The following is a 25594-nucleotide window of genomic DNA, read 5'->3' as shown; positions in this document are numbered from 1 at the left end:
GAGCCAACACGCATACGGAACGGGCCTCGTCTCCCCCTCCGTCCCTCCCCCCGCCTTATCCTCTCCGGACCGGAGCGAGCGAGCGCCCCACCGCTCCCTGCTCCCCGCTCCCTCCCGATGGCGTCCCTCACCACCACCACCGCCTCCTCGCCGGCCGCCCTGCCCGCGGCGGCCTCCGCCGCCCCGGCCACGGCCTCGTCCGTCTCGCCCACCGCGGCCGCCTCCAAGCGCCCGCACCTCGCCGGCGACGACGCGCCCTGGCGCGTCGCGGCCGCCGGCTCCGCCGGAATCCGCCCCGTCCCGCGCATCCACCACGCCCCCGTCCTCCGCGTCGCCCAGGACGACTCCTCCGCCTACGCCCTCGCCATCATGAGGGTACGTACCGCTCCGCCTTGGTTTTGGTTTGGTTCAATTTTCGTCGGTTGGTGGGTAGGTGAGGGGAGGCCTGAATTTGATCCCCATCTCTCTCTCTCTGCAGAATCCGGATCCGATAGGGATGGGGCTGGCCATGGAGGCCGTAGCTGAGGCTGCTGGCCCGGAGTGCCTCGTGCCCGGCCAGCAGGCGCCTCTGCGGCTGATGGGACTCAAGGTACAAATCCATCTATCCCTCTCCTTATCTCATCGTTACGCCCACGTTTTGATCTAGTAGCTGTCTAGCAGTATCTGACCGTTACGCCTATGTTGTCGATCTAGCTGTTGAATGGTGTGATCATAGTTTTTGAGGTGAAGCGTGCCATGTTTCTCTTCTATTCTGCATCATGATCGAATAGATTCGCTCAATTATGCATCATGGTTGAATAAATCCACTTGATTCCATGTCATAATGATATTAGGTTGATTCCGCCTCTGATTGGATACTTTGGTGATAGTGGTTGTTCGTTGGTTATCATCTGTAGTTGTGTGCGCTATACTTTTATTAGCCCACACATGTTCTGTTAGTTTGTTTGCAGGTTTCGTAGTCACACCAATTGAAAGAAAAAAGATGACGTTCACTTGTTGGAAAGCAATCATGTAATTAGTGATGTGTTCCTTCTGTTGTGGGAAACTAGTCTATGACCACTGGACACGGTTGGCATTATAAGGTTCATGTTTTACAGTATCTCTAATTTGATAAAAGAAACCACCAGCAATTGTCTGAGATCATTGTTTGTTTGCATATCATGGTGTGTGTGTTTACGTCAGAACTCTTATACTCTCTCCGATCCATATTACTTGTCGCAGTCTTAGTACAGCTGCACTACAAATTTGCACTAGGACTGTGACAAGTAATATGTATCGGAGGGAGTACTATACTATAGCCCATTTCATTCTCTTGTTGATGGTTTCAAGCATCTAAATGGATAGCTGAATAAATTGTCACATATATGGCATCCAAATACTTGAGAAGTTCAGTTAGCTGTGCCTTCAGCCTGACCGGTGTTTACATATATACACACACATAGTGTTTTTCTTTTGCTTGTTTATCTTTCATTTTCTGCATATTTACTATTTTTGTATAGCGCCAATAGTATGTATAGCCAAAATGTGAAATGTTGCAGATGATAAGCAGTCAAAAGTCATTTGCTAATTTTGATATTTACTATTTTGTTATCTCTATGCAGGTTTGGCCCCTAGATATAGAGATGAAGTTCTTGGAACCATTTGGCCGGGAATTACACTCCATGAAGAAGGTATGACTTTAACTTGATATTTTTCCTTCTGTAGTTCGGTTACATACTTGCATTTTGTGTTTTGATGAGTTATGAAGTATTCCCAAATGCTCTTATATTTCTTTACGGAGGGAGTATCTTTATCTTTATTAACTCCAAGTATGTGTTGATCAGTAGGGCCATCAAACCTTTCATTTGCAGTGGCCTCAGCCAACCATAATCATGTGCAACTTCTGGTTTAAGCACTTCCTAGTATTCTTGGTGTGTGGTTTAGGACTTATCAACTATTGGTGGTTAATCCCCGAAAAATAAAAAGATTATTGGTCGTTGTGTATAGCTTTTGGTTTCTTGTCATGATAAGTTTCATTAGTTACTCCTCAGTTGTTGGAATGCTTATATATACATGGTTTGATCTGAATTCTGAGTGGGGTTCACTCACACCCTGTGGTAGTGTCAGTATTCTGTCAGTAATTGGTTCTCTCCAGTGGGTTGTATGCTCGCTTCTTATCACCCCAATAGAATTTGTAGGTTCTCTTGGTAGTTGTTGAAGAAGAAATCTTTATTTTGACCTCCTTATATTGTGGATTGTTTTTGTAAGAAACGTGCACTCGTATATCATACGCTGTGATATCGGCCTACTTGGTCGGCAAGTGCTGATCTCCTTCACTTCTTGTGCCCATTTTGCAGTTCATGGACAAATCATGCAGCGTCATGGACTCATCTTCTATAGCACATAAGTAGGCGCGCATGCCAGATTGGTTCCTCCACTACCTAGCTGATGTTGTTTGTACCCAGACTACCCACAGTGCCTGATGAAGCTACAAGACTTGCAAATAGACGAGCCCACGGAGAAACAACATCCTTGTGTATCTTGAGCTGCTGCATCACTTGATGGAACGAGATATGGTGTCGGGAACACAGCAGGATTAGCAAGTAATTTCGAGAGTAATCTTGTATGCGCCCTGGGCTCAGTTTGCGCCGTGATAAATTGTTTTCAACATGTAATACATTTGTTATACTCGTGAACCGTTGAGAATACAATGCTGAGTTGCCAAGAGAATCAAAAAGTGTGGTACAAATCACCATCTCTCTTTGTACCCTTAAAGAAAAGTTGTTCGATTACATCAAGGCTTAATCAAACTAAGCATGCTAAAAAAACTGCAACCCTATGCTTGAAAATTCAGTTTATATATATATAAGCATTACTCCCTTTGTAAAGAAATATAAGAGCGTTTAATATAGGAGTGTTTGGGTAAAGAAATATATCTTTGGAGTACAAAATAATACTTATATGTGAGAGCAACCTTTTTCGCCACATGCCAGGTGAGATGGCGAACTGGGCATACCTTCACCTTTTGTGTTGCGTTGTGCGGGACGAAACATTTTTGGCGTTTCTCTTGTATGACGAAAGCGTGTGCGCAATACTGCACTAGTACGAATGGAGCTCCCCTCCCGTATGGGTTTGTTATTGTCGGAGTGCGACTTGTACACGAATACTACAAAGCATGCAATCGAGCGCAAAAGAAACGGGTGGTTGACTGAATTGTTGGTTGAATTAGATAGGGACTTGGGTATGAACTTGGTGACGCGAGTTCCTTTCATCTCGAATTCTCGAGAATGCCCCGGTCTCCCGTGGGCGTGGCCACAACACAGGCCCCTAGTCCTTGGGGCGGTGCTCCCCCTCCCCACGCACCGGAAACACCGGGATCGAAAGCTCCATCCACACGGCTAAAATTAGCACGCTCGCTCCGTTCTACCGCATGCGTGTCCTCAATTCCCATGGATGCGAATCACGGCCAGAGGATGGATTGATGCGTGAAACATATGCCAGAGGAACACGACGGTCTGCTACTCACGATCGTGCACGGTCCATGTGGTCCGGTGGACCATCGCTCGCTACGGGGTTCTGCGCACTGCACGCCGGCACGGGCGGGGACCATGCAACGCAAGCTAGCGAACGGATGGGCACCACCGCAACGGCGTATCGGCATTCAGCACTGGCATATCCTCGTTCCGGAGACCGAATCTGCACGCGCTGCGTAGGGCGCGTGCACGCGACTCTCTCGCCAAACGTGCTGTGGCACCACGCGTTGCTGCGGCGTGGACTTGGGAGGCTTCCTTCCAAGCGTGGGAACGTGAGAATGATCTGCTCCCAAGTCTGGATCTGGGTTTCCCGAAAAAAAAAATCTAGGATCTAGGATCTATCTTGTTTTAAGGATGCTATCTTTTTTAAGTGTAAAAGTTCATCAGAAGTAGTATTAAGCAACTCAAATGTAATAAAAATTATATCAAGATCTTTGTACCACCGAACGACCGCCGCTAGCATCAGAACGGGCCGCCGATGTGTTGATATCGCCGCTCTCGTACCAAAGCCTGCTTGACCTTGTCAATGAGAATTGGGAAGTTTTCGTGCACGTGCTCATAAGGACCAACATCCCGAAGCAACATGCATGACAAACTCTTAAGAGACAAATTTGGATCTCAAGTTATTGGCCCGAATCCTTCGTGGCAGACTCTTTAATTTCTCCTTTTCGATTCGAAGTTGTTGTGTGCCGTTCATGGGCGCTAGCCCCTAGCCTTCCTCTGCCTTCCCGATCTAGTCTCTCGTGTTGCCGCCGCCCTTCTCTTCACTTGCCACCACTTTGCCATATGTTTCCAACTCTTATCTCTCGTCCTCCACAACTATATGTTCTTCTTGTCGGTCATACTTCCAAGTCTAAGGTGCAAAGGCGACTCTAACACTAGCATCGATAACTTAAATCAAGCAAGCAAATTCTTTTTTGCAATAAGCGGCTAGGCTCAGTTCATCCACTGATAGTGTTATTTTCTTTAGGGAATGGCATCATGGGTAGCTAAACTAAAAATAAAATTAATGACTCATCGACCCAGTTACATGATAATTTATTCAAGAAACAAAATTAGCTACCTTATGAGTTGTGCGTAAAAAGTGTGTAATGGCAGATTTTTGGGTCCGCCTTTTGAATATCCAATACGTCCCACCGTTAATTATGCTAGGCACTCGAGTGCCATTTTATTAGGAGAGTAACCTTTTGCACATGCCTTTGTTTCCTTTTTTCTTTCTTACTTTGTGACTCACCTCCTTAATTAATGAGATGAGGCGACTCTTTTGGTCCATTTCGGAAAACAAAATGCACGCCAAATTCCTTTGTCATTGGACAGCCAAACAACTAATGTTAGGCTAGTCATATTGCATAGTAACTTAAACTAGTAACATGCATATGTTACTAGTCTATGTTAGTACCATCATAGTGGGTGGTTACATAAGTGTAGTGTCATGTAAGCCTTCATTTATTATATTGTAGACTGCATTGAGGTGCGTTATGTTATGGTAACATATTATGTTATCACAAGCACCTCTCTCCTCATTAACTTCATGCCACATAAGCATATATGTCTTGGGATGTGCTATGTTACTACCTAAGTTACTCCCACTATGACTAGTCTTATGTGTTGTGAAGCTGGCATGCCTATAGGGTATTGATCGCTTGTTCCAATGTGCCGCGAAACTACAGAGGTATTGTTGGAATTTGCTAGTGGGCTTTTGGCCCAAAGCCCAACTAAAATTCTGAAATTCTCTTGGCCATTCATGCACACATTTGAGTGGAGTGAATGAGGCTAAAGTTTAGTCCCACCTCATAAGTTGAGAGAGAGTTGCACCTCTTTATAAGGTGAGCTCTTCTACCACTTGTATGAGCGTGAGAATAGGAGACCTACACGCGCGCTCCTCCTCCTCGCTCGCCGCGTCGAGGAACGAACGCATTACCGATTCTTTTGGATCTTGACGACTCGGACGTGGGGTTTACTCCCATGACCTACCCGACCCGCACTACATAGTCAGGCAGACGTCGACCCTAGCCGCCGCCGCTTCGCATGGTTTCTCACCACCGTTCCAGATCATTGCGCCGCCAAACAAGTCTTTTCCATCCCTCCTTTCGACATGCACCGGGAGAAGGGACAACAGGCCTCCGGAACCCCGCCTCTCGTGATCCTGTACGGGAGAGGGGCGATCGGGTTTTTTTTGGAGCGCACTCGCGCGACTGCTGGCAGCGACGACTTCGCGAACGATGACTTCTTCCCCGACCTCGGCAACCTCATCCTCGACGACATGGGCGGCAACGTCAATGCCGGCGGTGCTGCTCCCGCTGCATCGTATGTGATTCTATATCTTCTGTTCGAGATTGTGGCTAGATGTGATCTGTTCATCTGCTATGCTAGTTCGCATGATTAGTTCAATCTCTGCTACTGTAGTCATGATTTATCTTTTGTTTATTCGGATTAAATCTCGTAGTAATTTGCTCATATTTCCAACAATCCAAAAACCCGATTATAGGCAATTTGCTCCGAGTGGTTTTGCTACACATCTGAAGCCGCCTGCCTTTAAGGGGGCGCAATATAAGAGGTGGCGCACGAGAGCAGTCTACTGGTTTCAGACCATGGGCTGCTATGACGCCACCAAGGGCAAGCCCGAGGGCGATCTTAATCCAGCACAGCTGGAAACTTTTGAGAATATCGATAATCTCTTTAAAGGCGCTCTTTTGGGTGTTCTTAATGACTCCATTGTGGAGTCGTATATGTCGTTTGACAATGGCAAGGACATGTGGGCTGCGCTCGAGGCCAAGTTTGGTGGCTCGGACGCCGGCAGCGAGTTGTACGTCATGGAGCAATTCTATGACTACAAGATGACTGATGAGCGCTCTGTTGTACAGCAGGCTCATGAGATACAGTCGCTCGCAAAAGAACTTGAGTACTTCAAGTGTGTGTTGCCGGACAAATTTGTTGCCGGAGGCATCATTGCCAAGCTTCCACCTTTGTGGAACAATTTTGCTACTTCCCTGAAACACAAGAGACAAGAGTTTTCCGTTGCGGATCTCATTAGTACTCTTGATGTTGAAGAGAAGGCAAGAGCAAAGGACACACATGCTCGAGTTGCTGAGGGAGCTTCTAGTGCCCACATGGTACAAAAGAAGAACTTCCAGCCCAACAAGTTCAAAAACAACAAGAACAAAACTCAGGGCAAAGGCAAGTTTGATACAAAGAACAAGCCATCACATTCTATCAACTTCAAGAAGAATTCTCACAAGAAGGGGAAGGGACTTTGCCATGTTTGCGGTGATCCTAATCACTGGGCTCCGAAGTGTCCTAACCGCTTTGAGGAGAGTGAACATGAGAAGAGCGGCAAGTCCGCTAATGTTGTCATCGGTGATACTGATATGAAGGAATCAGGGTACGGTATTCTTCCTACCATGCTTTCAGTATTTCAATCTCCTGATTGGTTAATTGATACCGGTGCCAATGTACATGTTTGTGCTGACGCCTCAATGTTTTCTTCTTACTAGGTCACAGGGACTTCTCCCGTGCTGATGGGGAACGAGTCACATGCCATCGTTCAGGGTGTCGGTACGGTCGATCTGAAGTTTACTTCGGGCAAGACCATGCGTCTGAAGAACATTCATCATGTGCCGTCCATCAATAAAAATCTCGTTAGCGGTTCCTGTTTATGTCGAGATGGTTTTAAGTTGGTTTTTGAGTCCAATAAAGTTGTAATTTCCAAGTGTGGACAATTTGTTGGAAAAGGCTATGAGTGCGGAGGCTTGTTCCGCCTATCTTTGTCAGAAATTTGTACTAAAGTTATTAATAATGTTTGCCACAATAATGAGTCGGATATTTGGCATTCACGACTTTGTCATATTAACTTTGGTTGCATGACGCGGCTAGCCAATATGAATTTAATTCCGAAAATCTCTACTGTCAAAGACTCTAAGTGCCAAGTATGTGTGCAAGCTAAACAACTTCGCAAGTCCCATAAGACTGCAGAGGCAAGAGACTTGGCGCCACTAGAGCTTATACATTCTGATCTTTGTGAGATGAATGGCGTGTTGACAAAAGGTGGAAAGAGATATTTCATGACGTTGATTGATGATTCCACTAGACATTGTTATGTGTATCTTCTGAAATCAAAAGATGAGGCTTTAACTTTCTTCAAAAACTATAAAGCTGAGGCAGAGAACCAACTTGATCGAAAAATTAAACGGCTTAGGTCCGATCGTGGTGGAGAGTATTTTTCCAATGAATTTGATCTGTTTTGTGCGGAACATGGTATAATCCATGAGAGGACGCCTCCCTACTCACCTCAGTCTAATGGGGTGGCCGAAAGAAAGAACCGAACTCTAACTGATTTGGTTAACGTCATGTTAGACACACCGGGTCTTTCCAAGGAATGGTGGGGGGAGGCGCTAATGACCGCGTGTCATGTCCTAAACCGAGTTCCCACAAAGCATAAGACCATGACTCCATTTGAGGAATGGGAAAGGAAAAGGTTGAAACTCTCTTACCTACGTTCTTGGGGTTGTTTGGCGAAAGTCAATATACCAATTCCCAAGAAGCGCAAGCTTGGACCAAAAACCGTGGATTGTGTTCTTCTGGGCTATGCTTTTCATAGCATTGGCTATAGATTTTTGATAATAAAATCTGAGGTATCCTACATGCATATTGGTACGATTATGGAGTCTAATGATGCAACTTTCTTTGAGGACATATTTCCTATGAAGGATATGTCAAGTTCATCAAATCAGGAGATACCTACTCCATCTAGTGAGGAACTCACTGTAATTCCTGAAACCCACCATTGTGATGGAACACATTGAGAATCCTGTTGAGGATGACAATGAAACTCCTGTAAGGAGTAAGAGACAGAGGACTGCAAAGTCCTTTGGTGATGATTTCATTGTGTACCTTGTGGATGACACACCCAGGACTATTTCAGAAGCCTATGCATCTCCTGATGCTGACTACTGGAAGGAAGTTGTTCGTAGCGAGATGGATTCCATCTTAGCTAACGGAACCTGGGAGATCATTGACCATCCTTATGGGTGCAAACCTGTAGGATGTAAGTGGGTGTTCAAGAAGAAGCTTAGACCTGATGGTACGATTGAAAAGTACAAGGCACGGCTTGTGGCTAAGGGTTATACCCAGAAAGAAGGTGAAGACTTCTTTGATACTTACTCACCCGTGGCTAGACTGACCACAATTCGGGTGCTACTATCACTGGCTGCCTCACATGGTCTTCTTGCAAGTTATTAAAGTCTTTATATGGCCTTAAACAAGCTCCTAAGGAGTGGCATGAGAAGTTCGAAAGAACATTAACTGCTGTCGGCTTTGTAGTAAATGATGGTGACAAGTGTGTGTACTATCGCCATGGTGGGGGCGAAGGAGTTATTCTTTGTCTGTATGTCGACGACATATTGATCTTTGGAACCAAACTTGATTTAATCAAGGAGGTTAAGGATTTCTTATCTCGCTGTTTTGAGATGAAGGATCTAGGAGTAGCTGATGTTATCTTAAACATCAAGCTATTGAGAGATGAGAATGGTGGGATCACACTGCTTCAGTCTCACTATGTGGAAAAGATCCTGAGTCATTTTGGGTATAGCGACTGCACGCCTTCTCCAACTCCATAAGATGCTAGTGTGTTGCTTCGAAAGAATCGACGGATTGCTAGAGATCAACTGAGGTATTCTCAGATTATTGGCTCGCTTATGTATTTGGCGAGTGCCACGAGGCCTGACATCTCTTTTGCTGTGAGCAAGCTGAGTCAATTTGTGTCAAAACCGGGAGATGATCATTGGCGTGCGCTTGAGAGAGTTATGCTCTACTTGAAGGGCACTACGAGCTATGGGATTCACTACACCGGGTATCCAAGGGTACTGGAGGGTTATAGTGACTCGAACTGGATAACTGATGCTGATGAGATTAAGGCCACAAGTGGTTATGTTTTTACACTTGGTGGTGGCGCTGTTTCCTGGAAGTCTTGCAAGCAGACCATCTTAACAAGGTCAACTATGGAAGCAGAACTCACAGCATTAGACACTGCCGCTGTTGAAGCAGAGTGGCTTCATGAGCTATTGATGGACTTACCTATGGTTGAAAAACCAATACCCCCTATCCTGATGAACTTTCATAATCAAACTGTGATCGTCAAGATAAACAGTTCTAAGGACAATATGAAGCCCTCAAGGCATGTGAAGAGGAGGTTAAAATCTGTCAGGAAACTGAGGAACTCCGAAGTTATTATGTTGGATTATATCCAAACGTCAAAAAACTTGGCAGATCCCTTCACAAAGGGTCTATCACATAATGTGATAGATAATGCATGGATGGAGATGGGTTTGAGACCGACCGCATGAGTTGTCCATAGTGGTAACCCACTCTATGTGATCGGAGATCCCGTGAAGTAGAAGTGAGAGACAAGCTATTGGTCAGCTGAGAGGAGAGTATCCTTATTTTAATTATCCCACTCCGTGAAGATGCAATACTCTCCTGATCTGCATGGCAGGTTGATATCTATCTTAATGTGTTCCAAGTGGCTTATTTGAGTAAGCAGAGATGTTGTCCTGCAGAGCATCTCCTGAGGAACACACCTATATGAATTTGACTATTAACGTCGCAGTCTGTGAGAAGTGGGTGCTCTCTAATAAATTCATGAAAGGCCCTGGAGTACGATGTATACGCTCCACCCGCGGGGAAGCCTTGCGGCAGCCCAGTATCGGTCAAGAATTTGTGTGAAACTAGTCTCGCATAAAACTTGTAGTTCAAGGCATAGTCCACTATTCAAGTTGTGATCTATTGTAGCATAAATCTCTAAGTGGAAGTTCAACTTCACAGTCTCCACTAAGCACCGGTATATAAACAATGTTTTGGAACCAAATGGTGAAATGTGCTAATGAGACTTTGTGGGGGATTGTTGGAGTTTGCTAGTGGGCTTTTGGCCCAAAGCCCAACTAAAATTCTGAAATTCTCTTGGCCCATTCATGCACACATGTGAGTGGAGTGAGTGAGGATAAAGTTTAGTCCCACCTCATAAGTTGAGAGAGAGTTGCACCTCTTTATAAGGTGACCTCTTCTACCACTTGTATGAGCCTGAGAAGAGGAGACCTACACGCGCGCTCCTCCTCCTTGCTCGCCTTGCCACGCCTCGCCTCGCCTCGTCACGACGCGCCGCGGGTTGCGGGATTGAGCCGAGCCGAGGACAGAGCTATGCATGTTGTCTATATTTTTTCTGCTCGGGAAAAATTAATGAGTCATTAATTAATAATTAACGGACACATTAATTACTGAACCATTTTCGATTCTTTTGGATCGCGACGACTCGGACGTGGGGTTTACTCCCACGACCTACCCGGCCCGCACTATATAGTCAGTCAGACGTCTACCCTAGCCGCCGCCGCCGCTTTGCATGGTTTCTCACCATAGTTCCAAATCATTGCGTCGCCAAACAAGTCTTCTCCATCCCTCCTTTCGGCGTGCACCGGGAGAAGGGACAGCAGGCGTCCGGAACCCCGCCTCTCGTGATCCTGTACGGGAGAGAGGCGACCAGGTTTTTGGGGAGCGCACTCGTGCGACTGCTGGCAGCGACGACTTCGCGAAGTACGACTTCTTCCCCGACCTCGACAACCTCATCCTCGACAACATGGGCGACAACGTCAATGCCGGCGGTGCTGCTCCTGCTGCATTGTATGTGATTCTATCTTTCCTGTTCGAGATCGTGGTAGAATTCATGTTTCTAGTATGTGCCCTGGATGTGATCTGTTCATCTGCTATGCTAGTTTGCATGATTAGTTCAATCTCTGCTACTGTAGTCATGATTTATCTTCTGTTTATTCGGATTAAATCTCTTAGTAATTTGCTCATATTTCCAACAGGTATAACACCTTGTAGCGCCCTCCAATAATGAACCTTTACCTTGTCCGACACGTACACGTTCCAAAGAGTATCCGATGCAGAATGAGTTGTCGATGGTCAAGGCTATAGATTTATGTGGCCAAATTGATGCCGCCACTCCACATGATAAGATATTGGACCGAGAATTGCTTCCACCTTGTATATTGTCGTGTAACGAATTCATCAAAAATCTTTACGTTAAGCATTGTTTGTAATATTTTTCTTACATCCACTGGTCAGAATATAAACCTTATAAGATATTCAACCCATTTTTGCAGTCAATGGGTGTATGGGATTATTCACTTTTCTAATGACATCCCCTCCCTCCTAGGGTTAGTATTTCCTTGATGAGCTTGATGGACTCCAGGGTCTTCCCAAATGAAATGCTATCCCCGGATTCTCCAAATATATTTGCATTTAAAAGTTTAGATCGAGGCAACAATGGTTTGAAGTAGGCATTTGAACCGCTCCTACGTAGCCTTCGATAACATCACACTTCAGAATTTTCTTGATAGTGGATTATCAAAGATTGCTGAATAAAATGAGCGTAAATATGGAAAATCATGACCACCCTCTCTCGTAGGAAAACTCAATTTTGACCAAAGCATATCAATGCATAACATCCATGACACTTTCGCATACCCCTTTGGAGCTTTCAAAATTGGCATATGATAAGAGTAGAATATATTTGCCTCCCATTGGTAGTTGTTTCTCCTTCCATGCATGCAACAACCACTTACATCTGCCCCAACCAAGGAGACCAATCCCAATTTTATTCTTTAGTAATCAACAAACTGTGCTTGGCCAATCCACCTTCAAATCGTTCACAAAAAAAATATCAAATTAGGCACTTTCTTCGTTCGAATTAGTTGACGCTCAAACAAATGAGGGTAGTAAGAGCACCTACAGCCGGACGCCTCAAACCCGCCTCATATGCCCGGGCGGGCCGCCTTGTCACCTGTCCGGTCACTATTTTTGACCCAGACGGGCCCCTCAAACGGCCATGCCCGGGCGGGCCGCCTTGTCACCTGTCCGGTCACTATTTTTTGACCCAGATGGGCCCCTCAAACGGCCGTCAAACTCCCGGGTGAAAGGATCGATATAGTTGACTAGAGGAGGGGGGGGTGAATAGGCAACTAACAATTTTTAGCTTTTCTTTACCAAATTAAACTTTGCATCAAAGTAGGTTGTCTAGATATGCAACTAGGTGAACAACCTATATGATGCAACAACAACAAGCACACAAGCAAGCAAGGGATATAACACAAGTAATCTTGCAAGAGTAAAGGCGCGAGATAACCAAGAGTGGAGCCGGTGGAGACGAGGATGTGTTACCGAAGTTCCTTCTTTTTGAGGGGAAGTACGTCTCCGTTAGAGCGGTGTGGAGGCACAATGCTCCCCAAGAAGCCACTAGGGCCACTATATTCTCCTCACGCCTTCACATAATGCGAGATGCCGTGATTCCACTATTGGTGCCCTTGAAGGTGGGGACCGAACCTTTACAAACAAGGTTGGGGCAATCTCCACAACTTAATTGGAGGCTCCCAACGACACCACGAAGCTTCACCACAATGGACTATGACTCCGAGGTGACCTCAAACGTCTAGGGTGCTCAAACACCCAAGAGTAACAAGATTCGCTACGGATTAGTGGGGGAAATCAAATTTCTCTTGGTGGAAGTGTAGATCGAGGCCTTCTCAACCAATACTGAGCAAATCAACAAGTTTGATTGGCTAGGAAGAGAGATCGGGCAAAAATGGAGCTTGGAGCAACAATGGAGCTTAGGGATGGAAGAGGTGAGTCTTCTTGGAGAAGAAGACCCCCTTATATAGTGGGGGACAATTCCAACCGTTACCCACCACTCAGCCCGCGACCCGCGGTACTACCGCACCACAGGAGCGGTACTACCGTGGGCGCGGCAGAGCCTGGACCTGAACAGAAGAGCACAGACAGGGCGCGGTAGAACCGCAGGCACGGTACTACCGTGACCCTGTGCGGCACTACCGCAGGGCAGCCACAGTCTAGGCACGGTAGGCATAGATGTAAAAAATTACATCCGTGACTACCTCCACTGAGATTTTATCGATGCGAAAATCCAACACGATACTACCGCGAACCAGGGGTGTGGTACTACCGTGAAGGGTGCGGATGTAAAAATTTACATCCGCCCCTACATCCGCTCCTGCTGTTGTACCTGGCCAGGCGACACGGTACTACCGCGCCGCAACACGGTACTACAGCGTAGGGCGCGGATGTAAAAAATTACATCCGCCCCTACTACCACTTGAGTAGCAGCACCAGGCCAGAACTCACGGTACTACCACTTAGGAGGAGTAGTACTACCGTGGAAGCCCACGATACTACCATGCCAGATCCCGGTACTACCGCTGGCTCCTGCGGTAGTACCGCTCAGAGGAGCAGTACTACCGCCAGCCTGAGAAGAGCAACTCGGAGTCCTTCATTTCGCAGAGACAAGGTGAGACGGAGGAAACTCCAAAGAGCCAAAGGAAAGGTGGTGCAAAAGGGACGTGTACATGAGATTCCACCCAAACCTTTCTAAAGCGGACCCCCTCTTAATAGTACGGCTTTCCTATGACTCAACTGCACCGAAAAGAACCGTAGAGAAACCCGTCTTCAATAATCTTCGAGGGGCATCAAATCGTCTTGTGTTTAGTCATGATATATCTGAAAAGCTCAATACACACGATTAGTCCGCAAAAGCACTGTCATCAATCACCAAAACTACCAAGGGAGAAGAATGCCCTTACAATCTCCCCTTTTTTGGTGGATTGATGACAGTACACAAAGGGAAAGAATATAGCACAAGCAAACCCCTCATCTCTAGAATATAGACGAACTCCCCCTAGATTCGTGATAGAGAGTAAAGTGCTTTGGACTGCACGGCACGAATACTAGGATCACCACCCCCCCTATATTTTAGAGATAAAGCATATCTTGCAATGATAAGGCTAACACTAAACAAGATAGTAAATATGAGCAAAACATAAATAGCACAATATAGCATAAGCTCAATAAGGTAATAAGGTACCATAGAGTGCATATGTCTTACACCATATGATAAACATATTCTCACGAGCACAACCAAACCAAAGCAAACAAGTTCAACATACGGAAAGCAAAGCAAACGGCGAAGCACACAACACACGGCACACAGATCCTACTCTCTCTCCCCCTTCGGCATCGAGACACCAAAAAGGCAGAGAGGGCACCTACAACAAAGGTGGTAGCTCAGGCAGAAAACGACTCCTCGTCGCCAGACTCCGCAGCAGGAATGTACTCCTCCTCAGAATCGGTCCACTTGTAGCCCTGCTTAGCCATCCAGGCAGCCTCGGGGGTGATGTGCCTCTTAGAGCCGCTGTCCACGTCCTCGCCGCACGCCCTCAAGATCCTGTTGTCGCGACGACGACCCTCCTTCTGAGCAACATGGGCCTTGTGTTGGGGAACGTAGTAATTTCAAAAAATTTCCTACGCACACGCAAGATCATGGTGATGCATAGCAATGAGAGGGGAGAGTGTTGTCTACGTACCCTCGTAGACCGAAGCGGAAGCGTTGACGCAACATAGAGGAAGTAGTCGTACGTCCTCCCGGTTCAACCGATCCAAGCACCGTTACTCCGGCACCTCCGAGTTCTTGACACACGTACAACTCGATGACGCACCCCGATCTCCGATCCAGCAGAGGCGCGGGGAGGAGTTCCGTCAGCACGACGGCGTGGTGACGATCTTGATGTTCTCCTGTCGCAGGGCTTCGCCTAAGCACCGCTACAATATGACCGAGGTGTAATATCGTGGAGGGGGGCACCGCACACGGCTAAGGAACAATCTTAATGATCAACTTGTGTGTCTAGGGTGCCCCCCTACCCCCGTATATAAAGGAGGGAGGGAGGAGGTGGCCGGCCCAAGGGGAAGGCGCGCCATAGGGGGGGGGGGAAACCTACTCCAAGTAGGTTTCCCCTCCTTTTCCTAATCCAAGATGGAGGGGGAAGGAAGGAGTAGTAGTAGTAGGAAGGAAGAGGGGGAAGGAGAGAAGGAAAGGGGGGGCCGGCCCCCCTCCCAATTAGGATTGGGCTTGGGGGGGGGCCCTCCCTTGCTCCTTCTCCCTCCCTTCCACTAGGGCCCAATAAGGCCCATATACTTATCGGGGGGTTCCGGTAACCTCCCGGAGCTCCGGTATATTCCCAAACTCTCCCGGAACCTTTCCGGTGTCCAAATATATCCGTCCAATATATCAATCTTTATGTCTCGACCATTTCGAGACTCCTCGTCATGTCCGTGATCACATCCGGGACTCCGAACAAACTTCGGTACATCAAAATACATAAACTCAGAATATAACTGTCATCGAAACCTTAAGCATGCGGACCCTACGGTTCGAGAACAATGTAGACATGACCGAGACACGTCTCTGGTCAATAACCAATAGCGGGACCTGGATGCCCATATTGGTTCCTACATATTCTACGAAGATCTTTATCGGTCAAACCGCATAACAACATACTTTGTTCCCTTTGTCATCGGTATGTTACTTGCCCGAGATTTGATCGTCGGTATCCAATACCTAGTTCAATCTCGTTACCGGCAAGTCTCTTTACTCGTTCTGTAATACGTCATCTCATAACTAACTCATTAGTTATATGCTTGCAAGGCTTAGGTGATGAGTATTACCGAGAGGGCCCAGAGATACCTCTCCGACAATCGGAGTGACAAATCCTAATCTCGAATTATGCCAACTCAACATGTACCTTCGGAAACACCTGTAGAGCACCTTTATAATCACCGAGTTACGTTGTGACGTTTGGTAGCACACAAAGTGTTCTTCCGGTAAACGGGAGTTGCACAATCTCATAGTTGCAGGAACTTTGTATAAGTCATGAAGAAAGCAATAGCAGTATACTAAACGATCAAGTGCTAGGCTAACAGAATGGGTCATGTCAATCACATCATTCTTCTAATGATGTGACCCCACTAATCAAATGACAACACATGTCTATGGTCAGGAAACATAACCATCTTTGATTAATGAGCTAGTCAAGTAGAGGCATACTAGTGACCATAGTTTTGTCTATGTATTCACACATGTATTATGTTTCCGGTTAATACAATTCTAGCATGAATAATAAACATTTATCATGATACGAGGAAATAAATAATAACTTTATTATTGCCTCTAGGGCATATTTCCTTCAGTCTCCCACTTGCACTAGAGTCAATAATCTAGATTACATAGTAATGATTCTAACACCCATGGAGTCTTGGTGCTGATCATGTTTTGCTCGTGAGAGAGGCTTAGTCAACGGGTCTGTCACATTCAGAGCCGTATGTACTTTGCAAATATTCTATGTCTACAATTCTCTGCGCAGAGCTACTCTAGCTAATTGCTCCCACTTTCAATATGTATCCAGATTGAGACTTAGGGTCATCTGGATCAGTGTGAAAGCTTGCACCGATGTAACTCTTTACGACGGGCTCTTTTATCACCTCCATAATCGAGAAATATTTCCTCAGTCCTCACTAAGGATATTCTTGACCAATGTCCAGTGATCTACTCTTAGATCACTATTGTACTCCCTTGCCAAATACAGAGCAAGGTATACAATAGGTCTGGTACATAACATGGCATACTTTATAGAACCTATGACTGAGGCATAGGGAATGACTTTCATTCTCTTTTCTATTTTCTGCCGTGGTCGGGATTTGAGTCTTACTCAATTTCACACCTTTGCAACACAGGCAAGAACTCTTTCTTTGACTATTCCATTTTGAACTATTTCAAAATCTTGCCAAGGTATGTACTTATTGAAAATCTTATCAAGCGTCTTGATCTATCTCAATAGATCTTGATGCTCAATATGTAAGTAGCTTTACTGAGGTCTTTTCTTTTTAAAGAACTCCTTTAAAACACTCCTTTATGCTTTGCAGAAAAATTCTACATCATTTCTGATCGACAATATGTCACTCACATATACTAATCAGAAAGGCTGTAGTGCTCCCACTCACTTTATTGTAAATACAGGCTTCATCGTAAGTCCATATAAAACTATATGCTTTGATCAACTTATCAAAGCGTATATTCCAACTCCGAGATGCTTGCACCAGTCCATAGATGGATCGCTGGAGCTTGCACATTTTGTTAGCACCTTTAGGATTGACAAAACCTTCTGGTTGCATCATATACAACTCTTCTTTAATAAATCCATTAAGGAATGCAGTTTTGACATCCATTTGCCAGATTTCATAAAATGTGGCAATTGCTAACATGATTCAGACAGACTTAAGCAACGATACAAGTGAGAAAATCTCATCGTATTCAACACATTGAACTTGTTGAAAATCTTTCGCAACAAGTCGAGCTTAGTAGATAGTAACACTACTATCAGTGTCCGTCTTCCTCTTGAAGATCCATTCATTTAACATGGCTTGCTGATCATCGAGCAAGTCAATCAAAGTCCATACTTTGTTCTCATACATGGATCATATCTCAGATTTCATGGCCTTAAGCCATTTTGCGGAATCTGGGCTCATCATCGCTTCCTCATAGTTCGTAGGTTCATCATGGTCTAGTAACATGACTTACAGAACAGGATTACCGTACCACTCTGGTGCGGACCGTACTCTGGAAGACCTACGAGGTTCTATAGCAACTTGATCAGAAGTTTCATGATCATCATCATTAGCTTCCTCGCTAATTGGTGTAGGAATCACTGGAACTAATTTCCGTGATGAACTACTTTCCAATTCGGGAGAAGGTACAAATTACCTTATCAAGCTCTACTTTCCTCCCACTCACTTCTTTCGAGAGAAACTCCTTCTCTAGAAAGGATCCATTTTTAGCAACGAATATCTTGCCTTCGGATCTGTGATAGAAGGTGTACCCAACAATTTCCTTTGGGTATTCTATGAAGACGCACTTCTCCGATTTGGGTTCGAGCTTATCAGGATGAAACTTTTTCACATAAGCATCGCAGCCCCAAACTTTAAGAAACGACAACTTGGGTTTCTTGCTAAACCACAGTTCATATGTTGTCGTCTCAACGGATTTAGATGGTGCCCTTTTAATGTGAATGCAGCTGTCTCTAATGAATAACCCCAAAAAAATATTGGTAGATCAGTAAGAGACATCATAGATCGCACCATATCCAATAAAGTGCGGTTATGACGTTCGGACACACCATAACGTTGTGGTGTTCCAGGTGGCGTGAGCTGTGAAACTATTCCACATTGTTTTAATTGAAGACCAAACTCGTAACTCAAATATTCGTCTCCGCGATCAGATCGCAGAAACTTTATTTTCTTATTACGATGATTTTTCCACTTCACTCTGAAATTCTTTGAACCTTTCAATTATTTCAGACTTATGTTTCATCAAGTAGATATACCCATATCTGCTCAAATCATCTTGTGAAGGTCAGAAAATAACGATACTTGCCACGAGCCTTCATACTCATTGGTCTGCATACATCAGTATGTATTATTTCCAATAAGTCAGTAGCTCGTTCCATTGTTCCGAAGAATGGAGTTTTAGTCATCTTGCCCAAAAGGCACGGTTCGCAAGCATCAAATGATTCATAACCAAGTGATTCCGAAAATCCATCTTTATGGAGTTTCTTCATGCGCTTTACACCGATATGACCCAAACGAGAGTGCCACAAATAAGTTGCACTATCATTATTAACTTTGCATCTTTTGGCATCAATATTATGAATATGTGTATCACTACGATCGAGATCCAACAAATTATGTTTATTGGGTGTATGACCATTGAAGGTCTTATTCATGTAAACAGAACAACAATTATTCTCTGACTTTAAATGAATAACCGTATTGCAAAAAACATGATCAAATCATATTCATGCTCAACGCAAACGCCAAATAACATTTATTTAGGTTTAACACTAATCCCGAAAGTATAGGGAGTGTGCGATGATGATCATATCAATCTTGGAACTACTTCCAACACTCATCGTCACTTCCCCTTCAACTAGTCTCTGTTTATTCTGTAACTCCTGTTTCGAGTTACTAATCTTAGCAACCGAACAAGTATCAAATACTCAGGGGATACTATAAACACTAGTAAGGCACACATCAATAACCTGTATATCAAATATACCCTTGTTCACTTTGCCATCCTTCTTATCCACCAAATATTCAGGGCATTTCTGCTTCCAGTGACAATTCCCTTTGCAGTAGAAGCACTTAGTCTCAGGCTTAGGTCCAGACTTGGGCTTCTTCACTTGAGCAGCAACTTGCTTGCCGTTCTTTTGAAGTTCCCTTCTATCCCTTTGCCCTTTTTCTTGAAACTAGTGGTCTTGTTAACCATCAAACTTGATGTTCTTTCTTGATTTCTACCTTCGTCGATTTCAACATCACGAAGAGCTCGGGAATCGTTTTGGTCATCCCTTGCATACTATAGTTCATCACGAAGTTCTAGTAACTTTAGTGATGGTGACTAGAGAACTCTGTCAATCACTATCTTATCTGGAAGATTAACTCCCACTTGATTCAAGCGATTGAAGTACCCAGACAATCTGAGTACATGCTCACTAGTTGAGCGATTCTCCTCCATCTTTTAGCTATAGAACTTGTTGGAGACTTCATATCTCTCAACTCGGGTATTTGCTTGAAATATTAACTTCAACTCCTGGAACATCTCGTATGGTCCATGACGTTCAAAACGTCTTTGAAGTCCCGATTCTAAGCCGTTAAGCATGGTGCACTAAACTATCAAGTAGTCATCATATTGAGCTAGCCAAATGTTCATAACGTTTGCATCTGCTCCTGCAATAGGTTTGTCACCTAGCGGTGCATCAAGGACATAATTCTTCTGCGCAGCAATGATGATAAACCTCAGATCACGGATCCAATCCGCATCATTGCTTATAACAATTTTCAACACAGTATTCTCTAGGAACATATCAAAATAAACATATGAAAGCAACAACGCAAGCTATTGATCTACAACATAATTTGCAAAATACTACCAGGACTAAGTTCATGATAAATTTAAGTTCAATTAATCATATTACTTAAGAACTCCCACTTAGACAGACATCTCTCTAGTCATCTAAGTGATTACGTGATCCAAATCAACTAAACCATGACCGATCATCACGTGAGATGGAGTAGTTTTCAATGGTGAACATCACTATGTTGATCATATCTACTATATGATTCACGCTCGACCTTTCGGTGTCCGTGTTCCGAGGCCATATCTGCATATGCTAGGCTCGTCAAGTATAACCTGAGTATTCCGCGTGTGCAAAACTGGCTTGCACCCGTTGTAGATGGACGTAGAGCTTATCACACCCGATCATCACGTGGTGTCTGGGCACGACGAACTTTGGCAACGGTGCATACTCAGGGAGAACACTTCTTGATAATTTTAGTGAGAGATCATCTTAAAATGCTACCGTCAATCAAAGCAAGATAAGATGCATAAGGGATAAACATCACATGCAATCAATATAAGTGATATGATATGGCCATCATCATCTTGTGCTTGTGATCTCCATCTCCGAAGCACCGCCGTGATCACCATCGTCACCGGCGCGACACCTTGATCTCCATCGTAGCATCATTGTCGTTACGCCATCTATTGCTTCTACGACTATCGCTACCGCTTAGTGATAAAGTAAAGCAATTACAGGGCATTTGCATTTCATACAATAACGCGACAACCATATGGCTCCTGCCAGTTGCCGATTACTTTGGTTACAAAACATGATCATCTCATACAATAAAATATAGCATCACGTCTTGACCATATCACATCACAACATGCCCTGCAAAAACAAGTTAGACGTCCTCTACTTTGTTGTTGCAAATTTTACGTGGCTGCTACGGGCTTAGCAAGAACCGTTCTTACCTACGCATCAAAAGCACAACGATAGTTTGTCAAATAGACTCCGTTTTAACCTTCACAAGGACCGGGCGTAGTCACACTCGGTTCAACTAAAGTGAGAGAGACAGACACCCGCCAGCCACCTTTAAGCACGAGTGCTCGTAACGGTGAAACCAGTCTCGCGTAAGCGTACGCGTAATGTCAGTCCGGGCCGCTTCATCTCACAATACCGCCGAACCAAAGTATGACATGTTGGTAGGCAGTATGACTTATATCGTCCACAACTCACTTGTGTTCTACTCATGCATATAACATCAACGCATAAAACCTAGGCTCGGATGCCACTGTTGGGGAACGTAGTAATTTCAAAAAAATTCCTACGCACACGCAAGATCATGGTGATGCATAGCAACGAGAGGGGAGAGTGTTGTCTACGTACCCTTGTAGACCGAAGCGGAAGCGTTGACGCAACGTAGAGGAAGTAGTCGTACGTCCTCCCGGTTCAACCGATCCAAGCACCGTTACTCCGGCACCTCCGAGTTCTTGACACACGTACAGCTCGATGACACACCCCGATCTCCGATCCAGCAAAGGCGCGGGGAGGAGTTCCGTCAGCACGATGGCGTGGTGACGATCTTGATGTTCTCCTGTCGCAGGGCTTCGCCTAAGCACCGCTACAATATGACCGAGGTGTAATATCGTGGAGGGGGGCACCGCACACGGCTAAGGAACGATCTTAATGATCAACTTGTGTGTCTAGGGTGCCCCCCCTACCCCCGTATATAAAGGAGGGAGGGAGGAGGTGGCCGGCCCAAGGGGGAGGTGCGCCATAGGGGGGGGGGGAAACCTACTCCAAGTAGGTTTCCCCTCCTTTTCCTAATCCAAGATGGAGGGGGAAGGAAGGAGTAGTAGTAGTAGGAAGGAAGAGGGGAAAGGAGAGAAGGAAAGGGGGGGCCGGCCCCCCTCCCAATTCGGATTGGGCTTGGGGGGGGGGCGCCCCCTCCCTTGCTCCTTCTCCCTCCCTTCCACTAGGGCCCAATAAGGCCCATATTCTTACCGGGGGGTTCCGGTAACCTCCCGGAGCTCCGGTATATTCCCAAACTCTCCCGGAACCTTTCCGGTGTCCAAATATATCCGTCTAATATATCAATCTTTATGTCTCGACCATTTCGAGGCTCCTCGTCATGTCCGTGATCACATCCGGGACTCCAAACAAACTTCGGTACATCAAAATACATAAACTCATAATATAACTGTCATCGAAACCTTAAGCGTGCGAACCCTACGGTTCGAGAAAATGTAGACATGACCGAGACACGTCTCTGGTCAATAACCAATAGCGGGACCTCGATGCCCATATTGGTTCCTACATATTCTACGAAGATCTTTATCGGTCAAACCGCATAACAACATACTTTGTTCCCTTTGTCATCGGTATGTTACTTGCCCGAGATTTGATCGTTGGTATCCAATACCTAGTTCAATCTCGTTACCGGCAAGTCTCTTTACTCGTTCTATAATACGTCATCTCATAAGTAACTCATTAGTTATATGCTTGCAAGGCTTAGGTGATGAGTATTACCGAGAGGGCCCAGAGATACCTCTCCGACAATCAGAGTGACAAATCCTAATCTCGAATTATGCCAACTCAACATGTACCTTCGGAAACACCTGTAGAGCACCTTTACAATCACCCAGTTACGTTGTGACGTTTGGTAGCACACAAAGTGTTCTTCCGGTAAACGGGAGTTGCACAATCTCATAGTTGCAGGAACTTTGTATAAGTCATGAAGAAAGCAATAGCAGTATACTAAACGATCAAGTGCTAGGCTAACAGAATGGGTCATGTCAATCACATCATTCTTCTAATGATGTGATCCCACTAATCAAATGACAACACATGTCTATGGTCAGGAAACATAACCATCTTTGATTAATGAGCTAGTCAAGTAGAGGCATACTAGTGACCATAGTTTTGTCTATGTATTCACACATGTATTATGTTTCCGGTTAATATAATTCTAGCATGAATGATAAACATTTATCATGATATGAGGAAATAAATAATAACTTTATTATTGCCTCTAGGGCATATTTCCTTCACTTGTACTGACTTTGGACCTGCATGCAGAAAAGCCTCTTCATCTTGATCTTCAGCTTCTTCGCCCAAGAGGGCTCAGTAGAGGGAGTAGTGAAAGTAGAACGGTCCTCAGCAACTTCTTCCTCCTCAATCTCCTCCTCATCCACAGCCATCCTGGCAGCCTCAGCAGAAGTGGTGGTGTTAGCCTATTGGGGCTTGATGCGGAGCCTGATGGGCTCATGACGAATCCAACCTAGAGCTTCAAACTCATCATTGGGAAAGTGCTTCTCCCAAGCTTAGAGATCAGGTGAAATAGGTAAGGCCCATAGATGGGGACCTTACGGTTGAACACGGCGAACTAAAGCTCACACCACATGATATGTGAGACATCAAGTGGCTGAGTCTGAGCCTAACGAGCCTCCTCACAAAGGAGCATCATGTCAACAAGGTAAGCATGCACCTGGCCCATGTCACCAATGCGTGGGAAGAGGGTATTCCGGAAGAGCCGATGCATGATGTCAAGGAAGGGGTTAAGCACCCACACCTTCTTGTTGCTGGGAAGAGTCTTCTGAACAAGGAATGGCATGAGCTTGTTCTTGTTGGCAGACTCAGAGTTGGCATGAGGGCGAACTCCAACTGGCGTGTCGAGCCCTTTATCTGGAACGTTAAGCAACTCCATGAACTCCTTCCATGTAGCAGACATCCAGCGACCATTGGTCATCCAAGTCATGGTCCTTGCTTCATCGACGCCAAAGTAGACCGAAGCAAAGAACCGTGCTATGATCTCTGGATCAAAATCCTTGTGGAAGGTGAGCAAGTGCTCAATGCCGAACTGCTCCACTAGATCCAAGGCCTCTCCAAAGTACCCACGGTGCTTGTCCTGCCTCATATGATGCATGTCAATATAGTGAACTTCCACATAGAGGTTTTGCTTGGCCTTGATCACATCCAGATTGATCAGATTCTGCTGCTTGGTCCAGAAGAGATCATTGCCTCGCAAGTTAGCCCGGGATTCACATAGGGATTGAGCTTCCTTCGAATGACAAACTCGGCCTGGGGCATCTCATCCATGCCCATGACGGGCTCCTTCTGCTTGTTGGCGGTGTGCTTGGTCCTGCGTTGGGAAGCAGATGACCCCTCTGGAGCTTCATTTGGGTTGCGCAGCTGCTTTGACCCTGTGTCACGTCTGGGATTCGAGTGACGAGCAAGAGAACCGGAGCCACCACCTAGACACAAAACACAAGAACACGCACGAGAAACAAGACAGATCAATGCAAAAGACAAAGGCCAAAGCTGAAGGAAACAAATAAGCACGAAATCTGGACATAAAAAGAGCGCTGGATGAATCTACGGTAGTACCGGGCCAGTGTATGGATGTAGAAAATTACATCTGCTTCAGCCGTGGTAGTACCGTGCCGGGGTGGCATGGTAGTACCGCGCCTGGGGCAGAAGTAATTTTTTTACTTCCGGGCGCCAAGCAGTAGTACCGCACCAAGATACGGAAGTACCGCATGGCGCCAGATACAGGCGAGGCTGCGGTAGTACCGCTCCAGGAGGAGCGGTAGTACCGTGCGGATCAAGAAACACGACATAGAGTTGCGGATCTGGATCTAGAACCTCCACACGACTACATCGGTACTACCGTTGATCAACCGGAACTATTTTGCCTATCCAAAGAGCATGCTTACTACACTACCACGCCCCTACGAATCCCTTTTGCACAGATTTAGCCAAAAATCTCAAGAACACCACATGCATCTCCCCAAGACCTAAAAGCACGGAAGGACGAAAAGGAGAGGAACTTGGGGAAAAACCTTGGTCCATGGCAAGAGGGCGAGTTGGGGAACGGTCCCACCGGTCGGAATCCGAGGAGAGCGACCAGAGACGGAGATCCGACGAAGACCTCCGGCGCCGTTCTTGGGCAGGAAAGAGAGAGAGAGACGGCGTGGGGAATAGAGATGAATGGGTATGGGGGAGTTAGAACTCCCCCTGTCTCGCTCTTAACCCCCACCTGCTCGCGTGGGCACAGAAGTACCGCGGGTCATCGTGGTAGTACCGCCCGGGCGGAAGTACCGCGCGCTGGGCGGTAGTACCGCTCTTCTAGCGGCAGTAAAAAATTACTGCCGCGGTGGTAGCGGTAGTACCGTGCCCCTGGGAGGCAACTGAGCAAGCGCAAAGCTACCAACTCCTGCGGTAGTACCGTGGCTTGCCACGGTAGTACCATAACCCAAGAAAGTGCAAGTTTCACACAAGAGAAAGAGAGCAAAA

At 45.7% G+C, this 25594-nt stretch overlaps 1 protein-coding gene across 1 annotated transcript; it reads left to right on the top strand.

Annotated features, from left to right (window-relative positions):
* On the top strand, positions 1 to 2716 carry LOC123070974 (uncharacterized). The gene is made up of 4 exons (XM_044494414.1): positions 1 to 375; positions 479 to 589; positions 1602 to 1670; positions 2337 to 2716. The coding sequence occupies exons 1-4, from the start codon at positions 118 to 120 to the stop codon at positions 2388 to 2390; spliced, it is 492 nt and encodes a 163-aa protein (XP_044350349.1). The 5' UTR covers positions 1 to 117; the 3' UTR covers positions 2391 to 2716.
* Positions 2717 to 25594: the final 22878 nt, after the last annotated feature.

The sequence above is a fragment of the Triticum aestivum genome, chromosome 3B (genome assembly GCF_018294505.1).
Source record: "Triticum aestivum cultivar Chinese Spring chromosome 3B, IWGSC CS RefSeq v2.1, whole genome shotgun sequence".
NCBI lineage: Eukaryota > Viridiplantae > Streptophyta > Magnoliopsida > Poales > Poaceae > Triticum > Triticum aestivum.
Note: the sequence above shows the minus strand (reverse complement) of the source record. Positions and strands in the feature narration are given on the sequence as shown.